At 52.5% G+C, this 26914-nt stretch overlaps 1 protein-coding gene across 1 annotated transcript in view; it reads left to right on the top strand.

The window, feature by feature from the left end:
- The window catches only part of SLC24A3 (solute carrier family 24 member 3), a 524237-nt gene that overhangs the window by 483327 nt on the left and 13996 nt on the right, over positions 1-26914 (top strand). Inside the window, exons 10-15 of the mRNA XM_062203807.1 lie at positions 1995-2128; positions 4151-4311; positions 5060-5330; positions 12313-12479; positions 15664-15778; positions 16605-16717. Coding sequence (XP_062059791.1) covers positions 1995-2128; positions 4151-4311; positions 5060-5330; positions 12313-12479; positions 15664-15778; positions 16605-16717 — 961 coding nt within the window. The remainder of the gene's footprint in view (positions 1-1994; positions 2129-4150; positions 4312-5059; positions 5331-12312; positions 12480-15663; positions 15779-16604; positions 16718-26914) is intronic.

The raw sequence follows: 26914 nt of genomic DNA, 5'->3' as shown, positions 1-26914 counted from the left end.
CTAGGCCTAAGTTCTAAATTGCAATCGCTGCTCTTTAGCCACCCCCCCCACCACAGTAATCAGAGGCTTTAATCATTGGGTTTTATAAAATCTGATTTATAAAATTGCATGCTACACAATAAAATAGCTTCAGGGTGCAAGCATAAAATTTTAAACATTCAATTAAAAATATAAAACAGAGCAACCACAGCTTTAAAAAAAAAACAGGGTATTTTAGAATCATCAGCTGCCTCCTGGCCAGATAACTGTAAAATGACTTTAAACTTTCTGTCTGAAGATACAAAGGTGATTTTGGATTGGCCAGGTAGCTAGGAACCCCGGGGGACCGTGCTGGGTACTTGGCCTTGGCAGTGGCTGATTTCTGTACTTCCTAGGTCGCTGCTTCAGGGTTTTGTTCCATTGGAGACAGTATGGGCTGGTGGTTAGAACAAGTGTTTCCCATTCAGCCCAACAGAAGCTTCCAGCTGTCACTCACCAACCACAGGACCTTGGCCAGGAGTACCCAGCCATTCTGAATCTGTTTCCTCTTATGCAATCAGGAATTGTTCCTAGCTCCTAGGCCTTTTAATGAGGGTAAATTGTGGCAACTTGGGTTGTTCACCCAATATCTGATTTTTAAAAAGCCCTCCCTGTGGGGCTGGTGCTGTGGCTTGGTGGGTAAAGCCTCCGCCTGCAGTGCCAGCTTTCCATATGTGCGCCAGTTCGAGACCCAGCTGCTCCACTTCTGATCTAGCTCTCTGCTATGGCCTGGGGAAGCAGTGGAAGATGGCCCAAGTCCTTGGGCCCCTGTACCCACATGGGAAGACCCTAAGGAGGCTCCTGGCTCCTGGCTTCAGATCGGTGCAGCTGTGGCTGTTGCGGCCAATTAGGGAGTGAACCAGCAGATGGAAGACCCCTCTCTCTCTCTCTACCTCTCCTCTCTCTCTCTCTCTCTCTCTCTCTGTAACTCTTTCAAATAAATAAATAAATCTTTAAAAAAAAAAAAAAAGAAAGAAATCCCTCCCTGGAGCAGGCAGTTAAGATACCCAGGTCCCACACTGGAGTACCTGGATTCAATGCCCAGCTGTGGCTCCCGACTCCAGCTTCCTGCTACTGCAGGCCCCAGGAGGCAGCAGTGATGGCTCAGGTCGTTGTGCTGCTGCCAACCACATGGGAGACCTGGATGGAGTTCCCAGCTTCCAGCCTCAGCCTGGCCCCAACCTAACGTTATGAGCATTTGAGGAGTGAGTCAGTGGATGGAAGATCTCTGCCTCTCAAATAAATATTTTAATCTTATTTTCAGAAAGAAAGCTTTCGCTGTATAGTATTATTATCCTGCTATGCAACCCCCAGTAAATGCATGGTACACGGTTGTGCTTTAAGAACTTGGACACAAGCAGTCACATCCCGTGTGTGATGCAGCCTGTGCCTTTGGCCTCTGGGCTTTGCCTGTGTCCATATCGAGTTGACTCAAGCCATGCTGTGTCCCAGGTGTGACAAGCCCTGCAATAGGGAGCCACGCAGATGTCTGCCTTTTCCCTTGCTTGTGATGGTGGCACCTGTGGGTCCATGAGGGTTGCACAAAATGGGAGTCCACCCTGCCCACCTGCCTTGTCACAGCCAATAACCCCATGACTTAGGACCGGGTTTCTGTTCTGCCCCACGCAGTGTGGGCTCCCACAGACTGCACATGGAAAGGCATCCCAGTAAGACCCAGTGGGACAGTCAAGGTCTCCCTTCAGGGTCCACATATCCAGAGCCTTTGCTGTTTATCCAGTTCAGCCGGCAAAGGAAGAAGCGTATGATGACGCTTTTGTTTTCACTTACTCTGTATCCTTCCATGAGGGTAAATAAGATGACAAAGGTACAGCAATCCTAGCATGAGGCAGGGCATCCCACACAGTGCGTCTACACTGACAGGGCTCCAGGGTGGCCTTTGGGGTGGGGGTGGGGGCCTTGGGAGGTGGAGGACTGGCCCACGCTGACGGCCTCTTTGCACTTGCCACTCCGCTCAGGTACAACGCTTGCATACATCAGTGCTTCGAGAGGAGGACCAAAGGTGCTGAGAACATGGCCAACGGCCTGGCCAACAACGCCGAGATTGACGACAGCAGCAACTGTGACGCCACCGTGGTGCTACTTAAGAAAGGTAACCACGCAGGTGCCTGGGTGCAGGCAGGAGACCCTGGAATGGGAGTAGACCTGCGTAGGGCGTCTCCGCCACTCAAAAGCAGAGCAGAGTTTTCCTGTCCCCAGTCCTCACTTTGGCTGCAGCATGGGGATGGATGGGCCAACTCACAGAGCCCCATGGAGCTCCCGAGGCCTCACCGAGCGTCACACAGGGAGGGGACTCACTGAGAGGGGTTAGTGCTGTCCCATCTGGGCTGTGTGACCGTGGAGCAAGTTACTTGATCTCTGTGGGCCTGTCTTCTCTTCTCAGACAGGGGAATTGTTTTTGCAATAAGGAAAGCCGATGGAACACGTCAAACAGTTGGGTGCAGTGCTCTGTCATTGATGGGTGTTGTGGGCCTAACACTATTCATCCAGATTCGCTTTGGGTTATGGGGCTCCTGAGCTGCAGTGGGAGACAGAAAATGTCCCTTTCTTTCCCAGTAATTCTCCTGTTGCACTTGACTCTCACAGAGGGCAAAGCTACACGGCTCTCTGACAAATAATAGTCTTTCTTAGAGGGACACAGAACATCCTCATTTAATTTTGCCTGGACTATTTCATTTTTCATTTAATTTTTTTTTAAATTCCCTGTGACACATGTGAATTTATTACTTCCTGGTCTCCCAGGGTTTCTTTATAGGAAAAAAAAAATGAGAAAGTATATCAGTGAATTTTCAAATGTGTCTCTTGTCTGTAAAATCTCTGGGTAATTATTAGATTTTGAAACCTCAATGTTTGATCTCTTTTTTCCCCTCCATAAAGTATAGGTAGGTTTAAGGAGAGACTAAGGAGTTATTCCGTAGTGTTCAACATGAGGGTTTCAGTCGGTGCCTTCTCTGTTGGGTGGTTTGTAGCCTTAAAAGGAATACACTTGGGAAACCAAGGAGAGCAACCTTGGATTTGTTATACCAGAAGTGCCCCTTTCAGTGGCTTGGGGGGGCCTGGGAGGTGATATGACCAGGCCCCCACAAGCTGTGCACCCCCATGCTCAACCATGCAGAGTGGGCATGGGCCTTGGTAGAGCAGGTTTTGCCAGGCCTCTCAGCAAACCACGATCTATCTCAAGACCCCTTCTGAACCTCAGGCCCCAGGAACACGGACAGCTCCCCACCCACCATCTGTCAGCACCGCTCGTAGCCTGGGCCGAGGGAAGGCAAACACCAGGTCCCCGACATGTCCTCCACGTGGCCCTAAAGTCAGCTCTGTGACACTGAGGAGCTCAGTGAGAATGTTGCTGACGTTTGAGGGGCATCCAGTGCGCCAAGAAGTCACTGAGGTCTCTGCTGTGGCCTGTGACTTAGGAGTGTGATGAGAGTTCTCTGAGGACTGGGGAGGCATTGTTATGTCATCATTCCTTCCTACCATGGCAATGAGTGATGCTTAGATTGTTCCAAGGCATCTGCAAAGACCTAGTAGCATGACCCATGGGAAAGAGGCTTTGAGTCCTCTCCAGATTTTACTCACTGCAACCTTTCCTGGATGGGTGGATGGGTGGATGGATGGATGGATGAATGGATGGATGGGTGGAGGGGTGGATGAGTGGATGGGTGGGTGGATGGATGGATGGATGGGTGGAGGGGTGGGTGGGTGGGGGGTGGATAAGTGGAAGAAAAAATGAAAAAGAAGGAAGGAAGATGGATGAATGGATGGATGGATGGGTAGATGGATGGGTGGATGAGTGGATGGGTGGGTGGATGGATGGATGGTTGGGAGGAGGAGTGGGTGGGGGGGTGGATGAGTGGATGGGTGGATGGATGGATGGATGGGTGGAGGGGTGGGGGGGTGGGGGGATGGAGGAGTGGAAGAAAAAATGAAAAGAAAGAAGGAAGGAGGATAGATGGATGGATGGATGGATGGATGGATGGATAAATGGATAGGATTAATGAGGCAAAGGAGACTATGAAGGAGGAATGAAGAGAAGGGAAAAGAAAGATGAGCAAATGCCTCTTTTGTGCCCCCTGGCCTCAACATTATTCTCTTACGTTTTTCATTTCCCTAGCCAATTTCCACCGCAAAGCATCAGTGATCATGGTGGACGAGCTGCTGTCAGCCTACCCACACCAGCTTTCTTTCTCCGAGGCCGGCCTGCGAATCATGATCACAAGCCACTTCCCTCCCAAGACCCGGCTCTCCATGGCCAGCCGCATGCTCATCAATGAGGTAGCTGGGCAGCTCAGTCCATGCACACTGGATGGGCCTGGGGGCCTCTGGGAAAGACAGAGAGCAGGTCTTGGTTTGAAAGAAGCAGTCGCTGACTCAGAGTCTAACCCGATGCAACCCCTCAGCCGTTGCCCCACGTCTTTGCTCCCTGGGCCAGCTGCGTGTCCGCATCCTGCGTCTCCCCTCTGCACGTTCAGAGCCATCGTCTAGCTCCAGCTTGTGCAGAAAAACCCTCCTGAGCCCTCCACCTGCCTTGTTCTTCTAGTCTTGCATTTAAATACAGCCTCCTAAGGTGAACTTGCACAGACGTGGCTGCTCAGGTTCCTGGTTTAAAGTAATTCCAAGTCTCCAACCTGATTCTTCCCTTCCCTGGAGTGGTAGCCTAACTGATGCACCAGTCCAAACACAGTCACGTGGTTTTCCCACACACAGACCAAGGGATCCCTCCAATGTGGAGAAGAGAAATAATCCCGCAGTACACAGGGCATCAGAGACATGCACATCCCAGCCACGGCAGTCATCCTTTGGTGTATGTAAGATCCAATGGGATGTAGAAAGCTCACCTTTCCTCCCAGTAGGGTGGTGTCTGAGTGCGTTGTTTGCAAAATCGCCTAAGGCTTGGCTCCAGAGTCTTCTGGAAGCATCTCCTTCTCAGCCGCCTGGGTGTCTTCCCGGTAGTTCAAGTGTTGGGTGCGAAGTCTTGTGCAGCCGCTCTGACCGTGGAAATCCTGTACCTTTCTCATTCCAGAGACAAAGACTGATCAACAGCAGGGCCTATGCCAATGGGGAATCCGAGGTGGCCATCAAAATCCCCATCAAGCACACCGTGGAGAACGGGACAGGGCCCAGCAGTGGCCCAGACCGGAGCGTGGATGGGCCTCGGAGGGACGATGTGGTTGCTGAGGCTGGCAGTGAGACAGAAAATGAGAATGAGGACAGTGAGAACAACGGCAATGACGAGGAGGACGAGGAGGACGAAGAGGATGAGGAGGGACCATACACGCCCTTCGACCCCCCCTGTAAGACACCCAGGGCCTGGGCTGGGGTTGGCCTGGGGTTGGGCGCTGTTTTGAGGCCACTGAGTGGTGCACTTGACTCAGATGATCTTTTCACTCTTCAGTCCCCACAGTGTCTCTCTGGGATCAGAGAAATGTTCAGATTCTGCTTCCACAGTGAGCAGCACGCTGTCATATTAGGTCCCAAAATGACCAGGGAGGCAGCATGCGTGTGCATGGGTTGAAATGTGAGCTCTCTGACCAAATGCATTTCATGGAGGTCTTCTCGGTGCTGTTGTGTGAGATCTTCAGTTGCCAAGGACAAATTGTACGTGACCCATGTCAGAAACGCAGCTTGGACCACGGGGAAAGAGGCACTTAGCTCCCTCGCCTCCATGCATCGCATCCCAGCCAGCCAAGGGGGGATGCCCTGCCTGCCCTGGGGAACACAGGAAGCCGCCCTCGTCCTCTTGTACTTCTCACTTTCTGTCCCTTACCTCCCCCACTTCCGGTCCCTGCCTCTCCCCCCACCTGCTGACTCCAGGGCGGGTCCTACAAGAGCTGCACACCTGACCAATAGCTGGGCACCTGCTGCACATGGAGGTTCCCATCACCTTGTCCCCGCCCACACCCCACCCATTATGGGACCAGGCAGACAAAGCCGAAGAATTTTCCCTATTTGCTAGATCTTCTAGAAACTTCTGGCTGTTTCAAGAAGACATGCCCTGGTCCAATTTGTGCCCACTGAGGCTTGATTTGCACAGCATTTGCATGAGAACCATCAGAGGAAAGCTTACTGGGTCCACCTGAAAGCCCACGTAGTGGTGGGAAGTGGGTGCAGAGGGCCCAAGTTCTGTGTCATTTGCAGGTGCAAGTGTTTTCCTTGCTGTGTTCTGCAGTGCTCATCTCTTGTATGCAGGGCATAGCAGAGTAACCAGAATGGCTCCTATGCCACTCAGGGCTCCTAGCCTTGCCAAGTACGTACCAAAACTCATTAGGCAATATCCATCCAGATTCCTAGAGATTCCCCAAATTCCCTAACTGCTCAGCCATCGTTAATTCATTGCTTGGCAGTAGGCCATCTTGGTAGAAAAGAGCATAAGATGGTTCTCCCTCATCCGTGGTTGCAACTGTCCACTTTGTTATGCACAACCAACTGTGGATTAAAAATGTTAAATGGGAACATAGAGAACTTCTGAGTTTTGATTGGTGTGTGCTTCGGAGCAGCACAGTGAAATCTCGCACCATCCCTCACCTTCCCACCCAGGGCGGGAATCATTGCTCTGTCCAGCGTATCCACACTGCGTATGCTACTCTCCCATTAGCCTTTTCATGGTAGCCATCGGCATTGTCAGATCTGCTGCCAAATGTCACTGTGCTTACGTTCAAGTAACCCTTACTTCCCTGAATAATGGCCTCAAAATGCCCAAGTAGTGACACTGGCAACTTCCTGCAGTCTATTGTTAGCATTGTTCTGTTATTAATTACTGTTAACCTCTCACTGTGCCTAATTGATAAGCTGATCATGGGCTGGGTGTTTGGTGCAGTGGCTAAGATGTTGCTTGGAACACCCATGTTCCATGTCACAGTGCCTGGGTCCAAGGCCCCTCTCTGCTTCTGGTCCAGCAACTAGGAGACAGCAGATGATGGCTCTAGTGCATGGATCCCTGCCACTGACATGGGAGTCCCAGCTTGACCTACAGGCTCCCAGCTTTGGCCTGGCCTAGCCCTAGCTGTTGTGGGCATTTGGGGGAGAGAACCAGTGGATAGAAAATCTATCTCTCCAACATTCAAATGATGAAAATATAAGTATACAAATAAACCAAATGCTTTATCGTATGTATCTATCTAGGGGAAAACTCAGGCCTCCACTGGGGATCTCGGGGTGGATCCCCGGTGTTCTGGATCTATATCCACTTTGCTGCCTTTCCATCCATCTATTCCTTGACAACGTTCTTCCCCATCAACCAGGACAAAAGCCTCTTACCCCTCCCCGCTCTTTGCTTTCTGTGGCTGTCTAACAAGCCTACAAATGCAGCAGCTTAACAGAGCACCCCCTGGTTAGCTCCATGGTTGTGTCGGCTGGAATTTCAGCTGGGTTCCTAGGACCTGCCAGGCCCTCGGTCGAGGTGTGAACAGGATTGTGTTCCTTTCTGGACGGCCTGGGGAGAGTCATTTTCAGGCACAGTTGGGCTGGAGACAGAACGGCCTTGCTCACTGCCACCCAGGGCTGCTGACTGCTCCCAGGAAGCCCCAACCTGCCTCCTTCCTTCTCACCTCTCTGGCTTCCTCCCCTTCGGTGTTGAGGTCTCCTGGGAGTAAATCAGGGGTTGACCTCCCCCAACTGCAGGTGCCGAGCAAGAGGATGCAGGGTCAGTAGCTCAGCCTGCTCACAGGTGTGGCATCTTGGGGGCCACGCCTAGAATTTGGCCGACCCCACCCTTGTTTTCAGAGCCCAGCCAGCTGGTTGACGGTAACCAAGCTCCAGAATTGCTTATATTGTTGCCAAACTCATTCAGTGGCTCAAGTGCAGGACTGGCCCCCCGGAAGTCCAGGGTCCTCACCCCGGTGCACCCCTGATGCCTGGGTGAGGTGAGAAGCACGTCTGGCCTTGTCACTTAGTGAGACACAGGGCCTCCTTCCAATCACCTACTTCTCTGTGGGGAGAAATCCCAGCCCCACGGTGGGGACTCCCTCTGTCTCTAAGTTTCATTGCAGTCGCCAGAGGCCTCAGCCTTCCATCCACGTCCTCCTGGCTCTGCGGGTGTTAGGAGACATGGCGGCAGGTGTCAGTCACGCCGCAGGGACTCAGGAGGCTCGCACCGGGCATCTATGCCAGCCTTCTCACCTGGGCATCCTTGGTGAGACGCCCATGGTGATGCGGCAGGTCTGCCATGCACCCTGTAGTCTGCATTTCCAATGAGCCCTCAGTGACACCCATGCTGCTAGTCCGTGGGCCACACTTGGAGCAGGGAGACTTACAGAGGCCTGGGGTTGCCCAGCAGTCTTCGTAGTTCCTCTGAGAGGGAGGGGAGCCAAATTCAGAGCCAGCTCTCCCTCTGAAATGAGGAGCGGGCTGGCTCAGTTCTGCCCTCTCTTCCACCCCACCAGCTGCTGACAACCCGTGCCTGGCCTCAGGGGCTCTGTGTTAAGGCAAGGGTGGGTGAGTGCCCAGCGCCATCTTCTTCCCCAGACGCGTTAGCAGGGAGCTGGATCAGAAGTGGAGCAGCCGGGACACAAACCAGCGCCCATGTGGGATGCCAGCGTCACAGGTGGCAGCTTCACTTGCTATGCCCCAAAGTGCTTGGATATTAATGTGTTTATGCTGACATGTGTGTGTATTATATATATAGGGTATGTACACCTATGCAGAGAGTATGTGCATACATACATACATGTAAGTGTATGTGTACACTCTTAGCACACGAGTGAAAAAAGCCTCACCATTGATAGACAGAATGTATGTGTGTGGGAGGAAATACAAGTCCAGAGAGAAACTCCTGGCAGGAAATAGCCCACAAGATGTTTTCCTAAGTGCATTTGTATTTGACTGATTCTATGTCTTCCATTTGAAATGTACATCTTTATTGCTTTCATCATCAGAGCAAATGTGCGTGTGCGTGTTATCTCTGTGTGTAAAATGCTGTACGTTTCTCCAGCTGAATTAGGCTTCCAGAAAGTATTACGCTCTCTACAAAGCTGACTCAGGACTGTAACTTACAAACAAGTCCCCTTGCTTCTTCCAAGGAATTTTGTCACTCATTTCCTTTGCTGCATCTCCCAGTTGCTGGCCGACTCCCCTGAAACCATACAATCCCCAGCTCCAAGGAAAGGAATTCTGGGCTGTCGCCGCGGCTCACTTGGCTAATCCTCTGCCTGCGGCGCCGGCACCCCGGGTTCTAGTCCTGGTTGGGGCGCCGGATTCTGTCCCGGTTGCCCCTCTTTCAGTCCAGCTCTCTGCTATGGCCCAGGAAGGCAGTGGAGGATGGCCCAAGTGCTTGGGCCCTGCACCCCATGGAAGACCAGGAGGAAGCACCTGGCTCCTGGCTTCAGATCGGCACGGTGCGCCAGCCGCAGCGCACGGGCCACAGCGGCCACTGGAGGGTGAACGAACAGTAAAGGAAGACCTTTCTCTCTGTCTCTCTCTCTCTCTCTCTCTCTCTCTCACTGTCCACTCTGCCAGTCAAAAAAAAAAAAAAAAAAAGGAAAGGAAAGGAATTCTGTTTCCCTACTCCACTGCTGTGTCCCCAGAGCCTGCTGACTCAAAGAGGAAAGGGAGCAGTGTTTGCTCCTTTCTTGGGAAGTGGACACAGCCTATTCTCAGCCTCGCTGGCATCGCTTGCTTTGCTCAAGGACTTGTGTTTGTTGCACTGCACTTAGAGATTTTCAGGTCCACACTTACTGTGCTTCCGAAGCCACTCACTGAATTTCTGCTTCTAAGGTTCTCGGTACAAAGGAGAGAGACGTAAAGAAGGCATCTGTGTCATTTTACCCACAGGGGAAGCTGTCTTCCAGGGAGAACACTTTCCTGAGTTGTGGGAAAAAATACCCAAAGCTGATTGGCGCTCGCGGCTTCAGCTCGTCAGTAGCAGCTTCCCCTGGTGAAGTTCTGATGTCATGCTTCTTCGCTCTTTTATTTTTCCGCAGAAGGTCCGAGAGCCAGATGGAAGTCATTCCTCTTTCTGTTCGTGTTTTCTTTGTCGTCTTTGGGGGGGGGGGGGCAGGGATGTGTATTTTAAGAGAGCCCCCATCTCTCTGCTTGTGTGACTGCTGCAGCCACACAAGAGCCAGCCAGGGGCTCCTAACAGCTCCATGTGGAGGTTGACTTCTCATCCCACAGCAGAACTCAGGAACACAGAATTCCAGGGTGCATTGGCCGGGAGGGAGGGGGTATGTGTCCCAAGGTCTGGCCGCATTCCGATTCTGTAGCATTGAAAGCCTCTCAGAAGAAAACGTCCAGTCTTCCTGCTTTGGAGTCCAGCTTGTCTGTTCTCATCCGCTTGACCATTGCCACGGCTTAGATCTGACAAGATCCCCAGCAGCTAATAGCAAGGAAAAGCTTCCCCTCCCTTAGCAGTTTCCTTTCCTTGCTTTATTCTATACTGGTGAGTTGGATACCCTTGGATTCCCAAGAACAAATGATCTTCCTTGGTCTTTCAGTTCGGGATTATCACAAAACATTTATTGGGCATGGCATACACTCCGCCCTGTTTGTGGGTTTCAAACCAGAGCAGTGAACGAGGAGATCCTGTTCTCGTAGAGTTTGTGTACTGATTTGCAGACAACTGAAAACAGATGCAGTCGCAAATAAAACTGATGCTTTCAGACAAGCACCGTTTGCTAGGAAGAAATAAAAGTGGGTGATGGTAAAACAGGAGTGAGGTGGCGAGGGGCTTATTTAGACTGGTGATCCGAGGGACCAGGTGACACTGAATGATGGGGAGACCTGCAGGACAAAGCTCACTCAGCCGTGAGGGGGTCCAGGCAGAGGCACCCACACCTGCAAAGGCCCTGGGGCAGAAACGGGCCGGGAATGTCTAGGGACAGAAAGCCAAGACGGGGTCAGTACGAGCAGGCAGAGCGGTAGGGGCCACCCGGGACAGGGCCTTGAGGCCATGGTAGGGAGGTAAGGTTGCACTCTGAGGGCAGTGGGAAGTTCTAGAGCAGTTTGTCTTCTGAGACTCTCCCTCTGATGCGGGTGCCAGAGCGAGGTGGGACAGTCATAGGAGTGGGAGAAGCCGTGTCACAGGGGGACAGCCCAGCTCAAGGGGAGGCTGGGGGATGGTGGAAGTGCCCAGGACGGTGGCCAGGGCTGGGCGTGGAGAAGAACAGAAGGAAAGGATCAAGAGTGACTGTAAGACTGGTGGGCCTCCGTGTCCCGTTCCCTGTCCTAATACCATCTCCTTTCCCTCTGCTGGCCACTAGGTGGCGCTAGTGTTACTGCACCCACATTTCATTCAACTCCTAGGCCATAGAGCCGGGCCTGGACACCCCAGCCCTCTGATGGGGAAGCCCCACTTGCCCCCGAGGGAGGCCAGGGCAGGAGAGGACAACAGTGTTGTCAGGTAGCTTTTCCTGTACAGTTTTAAGCAACTACACGGAGACAGGTAAGACGGCATATGAAACAGAATACGGAAATAAATTCTACCAACCCTTGTGTTCGGTGCTGTTCAAAAAGCTGTTTGAAGCTGGAGAGCAGGGAAAGCCAACCTATGCTAATGCAGTAGTGCACATTGGGGTTCACTAGGAAGAGGTGCGGGCGGTTGTCCGTGGCAATGCAGATGTTTTGTGTCTCCGTAAAAGTGGGGGGTGTGGGGTGCCTGTGCTGTGGCACAGAGGGTTAAGCAGCCACCTGCCTTGCCAGCATCCCATGTGGGTGCTGGTTCGAGTCCCGGCTGCTCTGCTTCTGACCCAGCTGCCTGCTAATGTGCCTGGGAAAAGCAGCAGAAGATGAACCAGCACCTGCACCCACATGGGAGACCTGGAAGAAGCTCCAGGCTCCTGGCTTTTGCCCAGCCTGCCCCTAGCTGTTGCAGTCATTTGGGGAGTGAACCCCAAATAGCTTTTCACAACCTTGGGAGCCAGTCCTTGAGTGGGATACCGGGGCTCTGCCGGGAGAAGCTGAGAACCCCCACTAGGTGGCGCTGCGCCTGCTGATGCTTTCCTGTCTGGGGAAATTGGGTTCCCAAACCCTCCACTCCAGCCCACATATACCTGGGCACTCTCCACCTGCTCTGTGTCTGCCTCCTCTCTTCCCCCCTGGCCCTCTGGACAAACCACCCCCCATTCCCTAGCCTGTGTTCCTCTTGAGTGACTCAGTCGGCCCCTCCAGAGACCTCCCTAGCAGGCAGGTGTGGAGCAAGGTGGAAAGTACTGGGATGTTTGAGGACGGGGGGTTTCTTGCAAGGCTCGGTTCTGGGTAGAGCCGCGCAGGGCCGAGCAGAGCACAGGAGCGAAGCTGATGGCCTACTTGCTTGTGTTCTCCTGCCTCGCTCTTCTTTCCCAGCTGGCAAACTGGAAACAGTGAAATGGGCGTTCACCTGGCCTCTGAGTTTCATCTTGTACTTCACCGTCCCCAACTGCAACAAGCCCCGCTGGGAGAAGTGGTTCATGGTGACGTTCGCGTCCTCCACGCTGTGGATCGCAGCCTTCTCCTACATGATGGTGTGGATGGTGAGTGGGCGGCGAGGGGGGGGGGGGGGAGCCACGGCGCTGCCACGTCTCTCGAGAAAAAAATGCCCCGCCTTGAGTTGGCGATCACTACCATGACTGGGGAACACACCACCCTGAGCCGCGGTGAATTGAATCCCAAGCATTGATTGTCCAGTCACACTGGCTCAGGGCCACGGTGACCTGGTTCACCTTAGCTGGGACCGGCTCTGCAGCTCTGCTTCAAGTCACAGCCTGGGTAGCTTTGATGCAGGCAGCGGCTTAGGTCCGTATCTGCTCATTGCCAGCGACAGCCTGGGCAGTGATCCTCTAGAGCTGTGCTGCTGGGGTCCTCCTAAGAGCTTGGCTGGGGGCTGGCTTCTTGTTGAGTCCAGCCATGTTTGATTGGCCATGCCCAGCATCAGTAGAGTAGGAGAAAGTTGTAGTAAGCAGATCTGTGGAGTCCCAGGTCAGCGGACCCAGAGGGAAGGGGTGGTGGTGGATCTGTCCCTTCCCCTATCTCGGTCTTAATTTCTTCAACCAGAAATTGAGGTCCTAGGAGAGGAGCCTGCCCCACGATCTCTTCTGAGACTCAGTGATGATTCACAGACTCATATTGGCTCTGGGGCTGTGGCTCACAGGACCCGTGCTCCCAAAGCCATCTTAGGAAACCCAGCCATCCTGAATGTATGGGCCACGCAGGGGCTACGCCTCTTAACTGGGGAAGCAAACCTCCCTCATTCGAACTGGAGCGAGGCAGACACTGATTTGAATTAACGTTGCCTGAGTGTTGGACAGAAATGCAATGTACATTCTGGAGAATTTTAAACTCAAGAGCTAAAAACAAGAGTGGGCCCAAAAACGTTTTTGGAAGTGGAGCAGGCCGGTGCCACGGCTCACTAGGCTAATCCTCCGCCTAGCAGCGCCAGCACACCAGGTTCTAGTCCCGGTCGGGGCGCAGGATTCTGTCCCGGTTGCCCCTCTTCCAGGCCAGCTCTCTGCTGTGGCCCGGGAGTGCAGTGGAGGATGGCCCAAGTGCTTGGGCCCTGCACCCCATGGGAGACCAGGAGAAGCACCTGGCTCCTGCCTTGGGATCAGCGCGGTGGCCGTGGCGGCCATTGGAGGGTGAACCAACGGCAAAAGGAAGACCTTTCTCTCTGTCTCTCTCTCTCACTGTCCACTCTGCCTGTCAAAAAAAAAAAAAGGAAATGGTAGAAAATTTGCAACCCTAACATCATTAACTCATAATGATCCCTCGCTTCACCCTCCCAGATTATATATATATATATATATATATATATATATATATATATATATTTTTACAACCAAAATCTTAGAGCCAAGGCTTATTCCCTCATGCTGTGTTCACTGAGGGTTTTTGTTTTGTTTTGTTTTGTTTTTTTATGGGGCAGCGGCCGAGGGCTGTCTCAGATCCAGGCTTGGAGGAGCAGCAGTTCCAGCCCTGGGCTGCAGGTGCCCGGTGCCCCACTAACCAGCAGACAGATCCATGAATGTGAGGTTCGCCCAGATGCTCTCTGCCTCCCCCAGCTCCGGTGCAGGTTCCAAGAGCACTGAGAAATGGCCAGGAAGAAGGAGAAGCGAGAGCCTGGGTGCTCAGTTCCCCTGTGCTCAAGGCTCAACCTCAAGCATCATAACAGCACTGAGGTTGCAGCAGGCCAAGCCCTGCCCTGCGGAGCCAAACCGGAGTCCTGCAGGGACCCAGCGGGGGGTTAGGGAGGAAACGCAAGGGCTGGCTGAAATGCTCCCAGCTCCTCCGTTCCTGCTCAGAGCCACCAGGGAAATGTCGGAGGTTCCCGCGTCTCCCTTCCCTGCCTGGGGACCAGCAGTGAGAAAGCCCTGAGGCCAGCCCCAGGTTTCTATCAGCCCTGAACGGGACCACGGTGCATGGTCTGGCTTGGAAGAGGGACTGAACTCACATCCCGCAGGCTTTTGGACCGGGAAGGAGCCCTCGTGGCCTTGGGAGTGAAGTCAGGGGTTGGCGTGGAAGTGTCCCAGTGGCTGGCCCGGGCGGGGCTGGGAGAAGAATGTGCCCCTTCCAACATGTGGTTTGCATTGCGTGCGGCTTTATAGGAAGTGAGGGGATTGAGTGGCATCCCAAGATGACCTAAGAGTCCTGGCGCGGGCAGATAATCATCTCCTTAGGCTCCGCGGGCAGGGAATGTCTTTCTTCCCCTCACTGGTTCGCCACTGGCCCCCTCCTCATCTCTCTCATGTTCATCTAGGTTTTCCCTCTCCAAGTAAGGGACAGGGTGGGCTCATTTGCATAACGGGAGCAATGTCTCAGGTGTTACTGCCAGTGCGAGGTAGGGGGCTTGCAGCTGGTTTCCAGGAGGTAGGGAGGAGGGGGCTTTTAGAAGCCGCTGGGAACTTTTCCTCTTACCCATCTCACAAGCTGCCCTGTGCGGCTTCTCTGTTTTGCCAGCTGCTTTGCAAGGAGTCTGGGGGAGGTTGAGCTTGGTTCCTACACTGAGGGTCTCATCAAAATGGGGAGAGGTGGGGGGGCTGGGGGCAATATCTTGTGAGCTTTATTGCGTTGCCCATTTCCAGCTATTGGTAATGCACCTCCTGTGTCGAGAGAGGTGCAGAGGAGCCCATCTTCCTGGGGTAAAGCCCCTCCCTCCACCCCGCCATTCACTAGCAGCTTCTGACTGGGACCTGTGCCTCCTGGGACCTCAGTTTGCTCATCTGAAAAATGGGTGTCACTAGCATAGCCCTTGTCCCCTAGGGAGAGCTAAGTTACCACCTGCAAATGTCACCTAGCCCCGTGCTAAGTACTAAATAGACATAAGTTCTTACGGGGGAGATGATGCAGGAAGTGAGGCAAGGAAAGATTGGTTATGGCTCTTCCATAGCAGGTGCAACACCACCCCCTCCCTCACACACCCACTCCTAACGCGGCAGCTCCACTTCCCAGCGTGGCGCAGGCAGCCAGCAGTTCTGGGTTCCCCAGGACTGTCAGGAGTTCACATGTACTTGCCCGATGTTGTCTGTTCCCAGAAACCCCAGGACCCAGCACTCTGCCCGGCTGGGGAGGGAGGAGTGGGAGGGCTGATCCGTTGGCCAGCGCAGGCTGTGTAAGTGCCCCGCACCACTGTGGCCTGTAGGATCTCCAGAGAGGTGGCCGCCCTGGAAGCCTGTGTGGGGCTCACAACAGCGCCCAGCTCACCAGCTCTTCCACGTGTTCCAGGTCACGATCATCGGCTACACCCTGGGCATACCGGACGTGATCATGGGAATTACCTTCCTGGCCGCCGGAACCAGCGTGCCCGACTGCATGGCCAGCCTCATCGTGGCCAGACAAGGTGGGACTCCCATGAGCTGGGTGGGGGAAAGGAAGGCCCCCTGCCTGGAGCGTTCACGTGGTGGTGGCTGGGACACATGGAAGGGGCAGTGGGTGACCTCAGTGCCGTGTTGGTCACAAGGCTTCCTGGGATGAGAACAGGGAAGGAGCCAGATGGCCCCAGCCTTAAGGAAGGCTCAGACATTTCCTTGGAAAGAACCCACAGCCCCTTCTGCAGCTCACACTTCCAGTCTTCTGTGGGTTAAAAGTAGGGGTGGGTTTCGTGGCAACCAACCTTCAGTGGAATCAACCCAGCCCCCTCTCTCGTTTATCCGCCTGATGGATGCCGGGGGGCATGTGCTTCTTCCAAAATGCACCGTGTCGCTGCAGAACCCAGCACAGTGTCCGCTCGGTGTCCTCATGGAAGTATATACTCATGATGTCATTTCCTGACGTCACTCAGTGACTCTGAAGAGGAATGAAGGCAGAAGAGCCCAGCTGGGGGATGAGATGAGTGGGTTGGTGGGTTCAGGTGCCTCTCCGTGGACTATGGAGCTGAGTCTTTTCCATGTGGATGTCTCAAACCTAGAGACCATTTGGAACCATATTTGCATGACTGACATTGAAGTGGTGATCAGATTTGAGGTCAAGATCGACCAGTCAACAGGAGATGAATTTCTGTGATTCATAATCAGTGTTGTCTGATGGTGTTGGGCAGGGAGAGGCGGAAGTAGGCGAGCCAGCAGAACTGCTCTGGCTGTTGGGTCAGCAGCTGGGGAGACTCCCACATGGGCACCTGCTGTCCCCTGGATCACCTCCCTCACTGGATCGTCCTCTCGTCCTCACAGGCATGGGCGACATGGCTGTGTCCAACTCTATCGGCAGTAACGTGTTTGACATCCTGATCGGCCTGGGGCTCCCCTGGGCTCTGCAGACCCTGGCTGTGGATTACGGATCCTACGTAAGTGCTTTTCTCCAGAACTTCTCTTTAAATCCGCTCTTGTCAATGGCCTTGGCCATAAGCCTTCGTTTCGGGGCAAGGAAAAGTTTGGAAACAGCAACGTTGAGGGAGAAACAAATTCTCTTGGTCCATGTCCTGGCCTCTGCAGCAGAGCTGAGTGTGTATGTCCTGTCAGGGACCAGACAGTAAATATTTTAGGCTTTACAAGCCAGAGTCAGGGCTACAGATCTCCGAGAAGGCAGCCATGTCTACACCACTCTATTTGTAGAACCCAAATTTCAGTGTTGTGTGACTTCCACACTGGGATAGATTGTGCTTCTATTTTTTGTTTGTTTGTTTGTTTCAACCATTTAAAAATAAAACAACTCATGAGCTCTACAGAAACAGCTGGTGGGCTAGACTTGTCCCATGGGTTGTCATTTTCCAAATCTTGCTGTAGTGTTATCTTTTACTAGCTGATTACATGGTAGGTGATACGTGGGAGACAGTGAAGAGGGGTCAGCCAGCTTGGCCCACTGGAAAAGGGACATCCATTGGATGGTCATAGGATTCTAAACAGGAATCTACAGGCCAATAGCAAGACTATTGGCAGTCATGTTTGTATGAGTTGACTCCCATCTAACAAATTCACAGGAGTTTGATGTATAGGTTAGAAGGGCAACAGAGGGTACTGAGATACGTAAGTACCAGGCAGAAAGCGTACTTATTTTGGGTGATTTGTTCTCTGAATTACTGGAGAAAAATCTCAGGTGGTCTGGGGGTTCCATGGCCACCATCAGTTTCAGTGATTCACCAGGATATTCACAAAACTCAAAAGTAGGTTACATGCAGGTTAAGGTTTCTAAGAAGGGGCATGGAGCAAAAGAAACCAGAAATTGAAACTCAGCAGAAGGCCAGAGAGGTCGGATGCAGGCTTCTAGTTCCTTCTTTACCAGGGCACCCAGGGCACCCAGGGCACCCTGGGCACCCAGGGCTCGCTTTCTCTTTGGCAATGGACTCTAGGGTTGTGTGTGAGATGCCTCTGTCCAGGGAGTCGCGTTTTGATGACAGATGGATTGGGAAGACACTTCTGACCACAAGAACACTCAGGCTAACTCCGTCTCCATGTGCCAGCACAGATATCAGACGCACCTCATGAAGCTTGATATAGGACTCCTGGTGAGCCGATCCAGCGTGCCCCCATTGCTTCTGGGATACAAAACAACTCGGTAACCTTGCAAGCCCCCCACTCTCAGGGACTGGCCAAAAGTCACCCACATTTCCTGGCTCCCCTGGAGGCATGAGAGGATTAACCGGACTTGCCATATGCTTGCCTTGTTCAAGAAGATCAAATCGTTGGTTTACTTGTCAGAATAGGAACTGCTAGCTAGTGTATTGCAACAACTCAGCTGTGTTGAGTAGCTCAACAAAGGCTCACTTCTTATTCAAATTCAAATGGAAGCAGAAACTCAAGGTCTGGAGCTTACTCCATCATGTGCTCCTAGTATCTTAGAGTGCCCCCTCTAACTACACAGAAGGCAGAGAAAGCTGGGGCGTGGAAGATTGTGCAGAAGTGGGTTCTCATGTCCTTGTCCAGATAAGCCCCACAGCCCCACCTCCAGGCAGGAAGGATGCCGGTCATCCAGCCAGCCATGTTCCCAGGAAGGAGAGGAGTAACAGGTGGCAGTGAACGCTAACAGCCGCCATGGGCTGGTTGTCCGCTTGAAGGTGGAATCCCAGCAACAGGGATTTGCTGGTGCTGCTCAGCTGCCATGGTCCAAGCTTCTGCCCATGCTGGAGATTTTGTCCATCGGCCACGTCCACCAGAGGACTGCCCTCCCCCGCTCACACCCCACGCCAATCAATCTGGGCACCTTGGCCAATCCTAGCTGGTTGAGCCTTTGTAACTCTGCCTCTCAAGCAAATAAATAAATGAATCTTAAAAAAAAAAAAAGAATTCCTCCCATGCCCTCAGATCCATTGCACTTTACTGGGATTACAAGGTACAATCCTGGAAGGTGAAGCCAGAAGCACTTAAATACAAAGCTAGAACTCTCCCCAGGAGTAAAGCGGTTCCTCTTACCAGCTTGGACATTGGCCTGAAAGTTGAACCGGATTAGGCAGGCTGTCAGTCATAAATCAGCCCCCTGGTAATCTGCTTCTGACGTTGTCCCAGCACTCTTCAGAGAACAGAAAATTGAATGTTGCTGTCCTTCTGTGATCCCCACAACCATGAACACGTCGTCTTGTCAGGTCCCAGTGTCTCCTGTCAGGGTGACATCATGAGACAGAACTTCAGGCTCTAATGAATGTCTGGCCCAGCTTTGTGTATTCCATGTGAATATGACATAATTGGACCACTCTGGTTATTCTGCTGGAATTATACAAAAACCACATCTGGTCCTGTAATTGGAGACTGAAGATCTTTATCCTTGAAGTAGAGGGAGATACAGACGAAGAAACACCGTGCTGGGTTCTGGTCCACGGCCGTGACACACAAGGGAGTCCTATTCCGGGCTCAGAGAACGCTAGGGAAAGGTGTGTGCGATGTTGCATTTGCATCCAATGCTGCTGTCTCAATACCAGTGCCAAAAGGATCTGCATTTTATGTCAGACATACAAACAACCAGTACAGACCTCTCTGTTGAAAGCAGAAATCCAGTCCTATAATCGGTCAGCGGTTCATGAACCCAAGGATATCAAGATTCCATGTGTGTAGGGTGTGAGGTGGGGATTCATATTTACTCTTTTGCATATGGATATCTAGTTGTTTCAGCAGCATTGTTGAAAAGAAAATTTCATTTTGAACTTTAAAAATTTAAATGAGTGGGTATTTGGCCTGGCACTTAAAGCAATAGATGGTGGCCCCAACCAGGTGGGAGACCTAGATTGAGCTCCTGGCTCCTGACTTCAGCCTGTCCCAGCCTCAGCTGTTACAGGCATTTGGGAAGTGAACCAGCAGATGAGCTCTATATCTATATCTATATCTATATCTAATCTATGGGATTATATGTATCACCCTCACTCTTATTTTAAGAAATAAAAAGTAGGCTGGCGTCGCGGCTCACTAGGCTAATCCTCCACCTGCGGTGCCAGCACCCCGGGTTCTAGTCCCGGTTGCTCCTCTTCCAGTCCAGCTCTCTGCTGTGGCCCAGAAAGGCAGTGGAGGATGGCCCAAGTGCTTGGGTCCTGCACCCACATGGGAGACCAGGAGGAAGTACCTGGCTCCTGGCTTCGGATCGGCGCAGTGCGCTGGCCTTAGCGGCCATTTGGGGGGTAAACCAACGGAAGGAAGACCTTTCTCTCTGTCTGTCTCTCTCTCTCTCTCTCACTGTCTAACTCTGTCAAAAAAATTAAAAAAAAAAAAAAAGAAATAAAAAGTAAGGAAAAATCCTGATTCCGTATTTTCCAGTAATATCCTCAGTGTAGGAACTGTTAGGAAGCCATAGTTGTACGTTGGGTAACTGTGTATTCTAGAATCTTGTATTCCATAAGCCTTCCCTGTTTGGAAAACTTTGCACTCTGAGGCGGGGCCAGCCTGTGAGTGGGCAAGCCGGCCGGGTGAGCTGAATCAGGAGCAGCAGCGCCACAGCGTCAGCCTTGGATCTTAGTGGCTGTGCTTTAGAGTGCTGTCTTACCCGGGTTTTACTCGAGCAGTTTGCTGTCTGTGCTGGAGAAAGCGTTCAGTGAGGGAAGCATCCCCACAACCAGAACATCGCTACTCCTACCCACGTGGCAACCCAAATCCAGCCTCTCACTGCGCACAATCTCTTAACCATGAATTTGCTTTCCCACCTTGTTGCACAGTTACCTCCCCTGTGTCCTCTCTCTGCTACCAGGGTCTGAGTTTCAGGCTTTGTCTGTTTAGTTGCTGCTGTCCACACCACTCCAGTTGTCATAAAATACATTTTGTTTCCTCATTTGTAGTGGCAAGCAGCCCTATTGTACACCACTAGCTCCTGAGAGTTTTGCTGTGGTTCAGCCAGATTAAATAAATTTGTGTTCAGGGGCTGATGCTGTGGCGTAGTGGGTAAAGCCACCGCCTGCAGTGCCGGCATCCCATGTATGCGCCGGTTCTAGTCCCAGCTGCTCCACTTCCCATCCAGCTCCCTGCTAATGTGCCTTGGAAAGCGTCAGAATATAGCCCAAGTGCTTGGGCCCCTGTTCCCACGTGGAGGACCCAAAAGAAGCTCCTGGCTCCTGGCTCAGAATTGGCCCAGCTCCGGCTGTTGCTTCCATTTGGCAAGGAAGATATCTCTCTCTCTCTCTCTCTCTCTCTCTCTCTCTCTCACTCACTTTCCCTCTCACACCCTCTCACCTCTGCCTCTCTGTCTCTCTGTACTTTGCCTTTCAAATAAATAAGTAAATCTTAATAATTTATGTTCATGGTGGTGATCCTGAGTCATTAAGTTTAGAGGCTGGTGTTGACACACAGCAAGCTAAGCCACCACCTGTGACACCAGCCTCCCATATGGGTGGGTGCTGGTTCCAGTCCCAGGTGCTCCACTTCCTGCCCTGCTAATGTGCCTGGGAAGGCAGTGGGAAGTGCTTGGGCTGCTGCACCTGTGTGGGAGACCTGGATGGGGTTCAGGGTTCCTGCTTTCTACCTGGCCCAGCCCCAACCAGTGAACCAGCAGATGGAAGATCTCTCTCTCTCTCTCTCTCTCTCTCTCTCTCTCTCTCTCTTCCTCCCTCCCTCCCTCTCCCTCCCCCTCTCCCTCTCCCTCTCCCTCTCCCCCTCTCCTCCAAATAAATAATCAACTGTTTAAGTTGTATCTCTGATCCTCTAGGAGGAGCATCAGATTTGTAAAATACTTGAGAATGAAACATTTTGATCAGAAAGGTTAAGGAATCAGCCTGCAGAGAAGCGAAGTTGAATTTTCTGGAAAACTCTACTTGCCTAGACTACACCTCTGATTAGTAACATGTGACCTAAAGAGTGGCGCAGGCATGGTGCGATTTCTGACTGCATTAATCCCTGATTTTGTTTTAAGATTTATTTTATTTACTGAGAGGCAGAGAGACAGGGAGAGAGAGAGAGAGAGAGAGAGAGAGAGAGGTCTTCCATCCAGTGGTTCACTCCCCAAATGGCCACAACAGCCAAGGCTGGGCCAGGCCAAAAGCTAGGAACCCAGAACTCCGTCTGGTCTCCCACATGGGTGGCAGGGGCAAATGCTGGGGCCATTTTTTGATTGTTTTCCCAGGCACAGTAGCAGGAAGCTGGATTGGAAGCAGAACAACCAGGACTCAAACCAGAGTTGCTATCTGGGATGCCAGCATCGCAGGTGGCAGCTTAACCCGCTGCGCCACAACGCCAGCCTCCTATCCCTGATTTTAATCTTTGCTAGGGCAGGGTCTACTTACTAGGGCTCAGGCAGGCTCTTCACACTTATTTAAAATGAGAGATGGAACTGGGAAGGGTACAGCTCCTGACCCCCAGATTCTAAAAGTGGACTGCTGTCCTTGCTGGCCTGGCCCATGGTCAGTGGTGTTTCTGCAGTAGGTTTCTGCCGGAAGTCAGAGGAACCCTTGGACCCTTGTATGAGGATTGTCCTTTCTGTCAGTCCCGGGTCACTCCCTGGCTTTTATCAAGTGCCCTCACGTGGCCGGTTCCCTGTGAGCCACCAGCCACCCTGGGGGACAGCACTGCGACTCTCAACGCTGAGATGCAGGAGCCGTTTGGTGTATGGCAAAGCAAGTTTAGGGCTGATTGGCTGCCAGCATCTGTTGTGCCCTCATCCCTACCCCCAGCCTTTGCAGGACAGCACCTCCTGTTCTGAAAGGACCCTCAGGACCCTGCCTCTGGCTCAGCAGCAGCCCCCCTGGGTCCCTGGCTGGAGAACTGTGCAGCTGTGTGGGTTGAATGGCCTCGCCCAGCCTCCCAAGAGACCTGCCAACAGCCATGAGGCAGTCTTTCCATCTCGTCCGGATGGGATTTCCAAGCCATCATTCACTGATAATTACCATCCAGACAGCGGCTGCGTGCCCGATGTTAGGTTCAAGCTTTTGGCAGTGAGGAGTGAATATGGTTTTACAGATTTTGACATTTCTTAGCACTTTGTAGCTTGCCCAGAAGTCAGCCAGCCAGCTACCTCTGTGCCCAAAATAAGAAATATTTCTAGGAGTTGAAGTTTGGAAAATGAACATTTCTTGCCCCACTATGGTGATGAACGTCTGCTCCGTGATCTTTAACAGAGCTGAGAAAGTTACTGGGTGGGCACCGAGCCAGGGCATGGAAATGTGAAATACATCTGAGAGGCAGGGAGGGAGGGATGTCTGTGCAAGAGCCCTCCTGAGCCAGAATCCACAGAGCTAAAAAGAATAGGGGACCAAAAATGAGTCTTCTGCACAATGGTGGCGGAGGTTGGGGGGAGGAAAAGACAGAGATGGACAGAGGACTCCCGTACCGTGTTCACTCCCTAAATGCCCACAATGGCCAAGGCTGGGTGGGCCAGGCTGAAGCCGGGAGCTTAGAACTCAGTCCAGGTCTCCCACGTAGGTAACAGGGACCCAGCTACTTGAACCATCACCTCCTGCTTTGCAGGGTATGCCTTAGCAGGAAATTGGACTCAAAACCACAGTCAGGAGTCCAACCCAGGCATCCTGGTATGGCATGTGAGTATCTTTTTTTATTTTTAAGATGTTTTATTTGTTTATTTAATTGAAAGGCAGAGTAATAGGTATGGAGGTGAGTGGGACCTTCCATCCACTGGTTCACTCCCCAAATGTCTGCAACAGCTGGGCTGAAGGAAGCCAAGAGACAGGAGCTCAATCTGGGTCTCCCACATGAACAGCAGGGACTCAAGTACTTGAGTCATCATTTTCTGCCTCAACGGTGCAGTAGCAGGCAGCCAGATTAGAAGCAAAGGAGGCTGGCGCTGCGGTTCAATGGGCTAATCCTCTGCCTAGCGGCGCCGGCACACCAGGTTCTAGTCCCAGTCGGGGCGCCGGATTCTGTCCCAGTTGGCCCTCTTCCAGGCCAGCTCTCTGCTGTGTCCTGGGAGTGCAGTGGAGGATGGCCCAAGTGCTAGGGCCCTGCACCCCATGGGAGACCAGGATAAGCACCTGGCTCCTGCCTTCGGATCAGCGCGGTGCACCGGCCATAGCGCGCCGGCCACGGCAGCCATTGGAGGCTCAACCAACGGCAAAGGAAGACCTTTCTCTCTGTCTCTCTCTCTCACTGTCCACTCTGCCTGTCAAAAAAAAATTATAAAAAATAAATAAATAAAAGAAACAAAGGAGCCCAGGCTCTCTGATGTAAGATTCAAATGTCCAGAGCAGTGGCTTGACCCATCGCACCCCAGTGCAAGCATCTTAACCAGTAACTTCACTGCTAGGCCAAACACCTGCCGCAATTATTTAACGAAGCCTTAATTAAACACTTAATGTGTCCAAAGCCAGATACCACTGGAGATGCTACAGGAAGCCAGACATGGTCCTGTGCTCCTGGAACGACCGTCTGTGGAAGGAGACAGTTGTGCACAAGAAAAGCAAAGTGCGATGCATGCCCTCCCGCCGGCTTGTCATGCAAGAGCTTCAGAGTGCTACTGAAGAAGGGAGAATGGGAGATTATCAGAGCAGGTAGAGAGGGACGAGGGGGCTTTTTCCAAGCCAAAAGAACAGATTGTGGGATACCAAGATGCGGAAAGGCTTGATAGATGAGGGGCCCAGGAGCATCTCCTGTGGCTGGGGGGGAAGGGTGGGGAGTGGGGAGGGGTGAGGATAAGTGGCAGAAGTGAAAGCACGAAGGCTGTTCCAGAGGGAGAGGTGCCATCACCTGAGAACTGCCTGTGAAAACACTGGAAGCAGAGGCTGCTGGCTGCAAGACCAGCTAAGAGGTCTTTGCACGAGAGAGAAAATAAGGTGACTTGGGCAGAGGCAGTTGTATCAGTTAGCTGTTGCTACCAGGATGCTGTGTATCAAAAGAAACAAAGGGAAAATAAGCTCAGTTGCATGCGTCCATTTGCATATTTTTTTTCCGTCTATGCACCCGTGGATTAACGAGTGTTTAGTGATCTTAGCTCGGCTGCAAGCTTCAGATGAGTGTGTTCTATGTATCTGCCGTCCACTTTGGAAAAGGGGCTTCCATTCCACGTGGAGGCAGATGCAGTTCAGGCTTGTGTTTGTTTCAGGTCCATTAATCTCCCATTGGCCAAAGCGTTATCATTGAGCCAAGTCCGCGGGTAGTCAGAAGGCCAGCTACGAGGCTACGGGAAGTATGTAGGCATATGCCTTCCCCTGCCACGGAGGAAAGGCAGAGAGACCACCCATTCCCTCTGCCTCCGCAGCAGCAGTAAAGCTAGACAGTGAAAGGCCAAGCCAGCGACTGCAGAAGAAGAAGGAGCAAGACCCAGCAATTGCTGTAACATCAGCCCCTAAGTGACTGTTGAAAAGGTGAATTGGAAGAGACAAGGACCTGGTCATCCCCAATTCTGCCGGCCATTGTGAGAAGTTTCCATCTTATTCTGAGTGCTGTTGAGGATTTTATCAGGGTAACTCACTTTAAATTTTAAGGCTACGTTGGATTCAGTTTGGCAGTGAATTAGGAGGCAGCAAGAGTGGAACAGAGGAGACACGTCAGGAAGCTGGTGACGAGCGAGAAGGCGGTGGAGTGTGCATTTGTGACAGGTTGAGTCTGATTTGCTTGAGGGCCACCCAAGTGAAGATGTCAGGTGGGCAGTGCAGTAGATGGGCCTGACGGTCAGAGGGGAGGTCTTGGCTGCAGGTGTGAGCTCGGGAGGCAGCCCCACTAAAACGGTGGCCAAAGCCCCAGCTCGTGAAGGGAGTCGATTCAGACAGAGCAGAGAACAGTGCCAGAGCCATATCCTGGTGTTGCGTGATGTGGAGCCAGGGGAACAGTTCAAGGGCTGAGCAGTCGAGAGCATCAGGCCCTGTCCCAGGTTCTTCCACCACCAGCACAGTCACCCAGCCATTACCTCCTGCAAACGCCCAGCTCCAGCTGAACGCAGGGCCTCTACAATGAGAGGCTGTAGTTCTACTGTACTCTCTACTGTTCGCCCCCCCATACCTCGCCACCTGAAAGCAAGAAGTCCATCTCACTCAGCCACACCCCCCACCCCCAACGGAGGGCTTCCGTGGAAGGAACCAGTGAGTTGGTCATCCTCCGTAACCCCGTGTCTTTCCTGAATCAGGTTCCCAATACTTGGGGACAACTCCATCTGCTAGAACCAATCCTCTGTCTCTTGAAAATCCCTGCTGGCCGGCGCCACAGCTCAATAGGCTAATCCTCTGCCTGCGGCGCCGGCACACTGGGTTCTAGTCCAGGTCGGGGCACTGGATTCTGTCCCGGTTGCCCCTCTTCCAGGCCAGCTCTCTGCAGTGGCCTGGGAGGGCAGTGGAGGATGGCCCAAGTGCTTGGGCCCTGCACCCGCATGGGAGACCAGGAGAAGCACCTGGCTCCTGGCTTTGGATCAGCGCAGTGTGCCGGCCGCAGCGGCAATTGGAGGGTGAACCAATGGAAGGAAGACCTTTCTCTCTGTCTCTCTCTCACTGTCCAGTCTGCCTGTCAAAAAAAAAAAAAAAAAAGAAAGAAAAGAAAATCCCTGCCCCACACCCCCAGGGAGAGTGGACACTGAGTCCCACATGGGCTTGAGGAAAGTGAAAGTGTGTGACTCCTCCTGACCCCCTCCTCAATGCCACCACGTTGGCAGTGTGAAATCAGCCATGATGGAAGTGTTTATGCCACAGTCGTTGGCCCAGCACCAATGCCACTGCCAGGGCTAGTCTCCACACTTTCCCCAAGGCCTGGATGGGTACCTTGGAGCTTGTTTGGTGACGCTTTAATGAACGAGTGCTCCCAATTGGTTCTGGGAGCTGCAGTAACACCACCCAGTCCCCTTAAGTCTTGACCTTGGCTTTGGAGGTTTTGGAGGAAGAACCACTCCTTTCAGATACTACCATGCAAGGGCTGACCAGGAAAGCTTATTCCAACTTGCTGTTTAGCTTCCCATAGTGTAGCTTCCCCCAGAAATCAGTTGATTCTGAGACAAAGAATCGGGGTATGGAGTTTATTCGGGAGGAGCAGGAAACTCCAGTATTGAGTGAGTGAGTGGGTCAGGAGGGAGGGCTGTCAATCACAGGTGTAGTGGAAACCTCATGCTGACTCTTGCAGGGGGATCCCCGGGAAGGTTATGCAGCCCCAGGCTCCAAGTGCCTCACCCTCATCCAAGGAGCAAGGGAGCTGGGGTATTTATTTTT

Source organism: Lepus europaeus, chromosome 10, assembly GCF_033115175.1.
Source record: "Lepus europaeus isolate LE1 chromosome 10, mLepTim1.pri, whole genome shotgun sequence".
Classification (NCBI taxonomy): Eukaryota; Metazoa; Chordata; class Mammalia; order Lagomorpha; family Leporidae; genus Lepus; species Lepus europaeus.
This window is presented reverse-complemented; position numbering and strand designations above follow the sequence as displayed.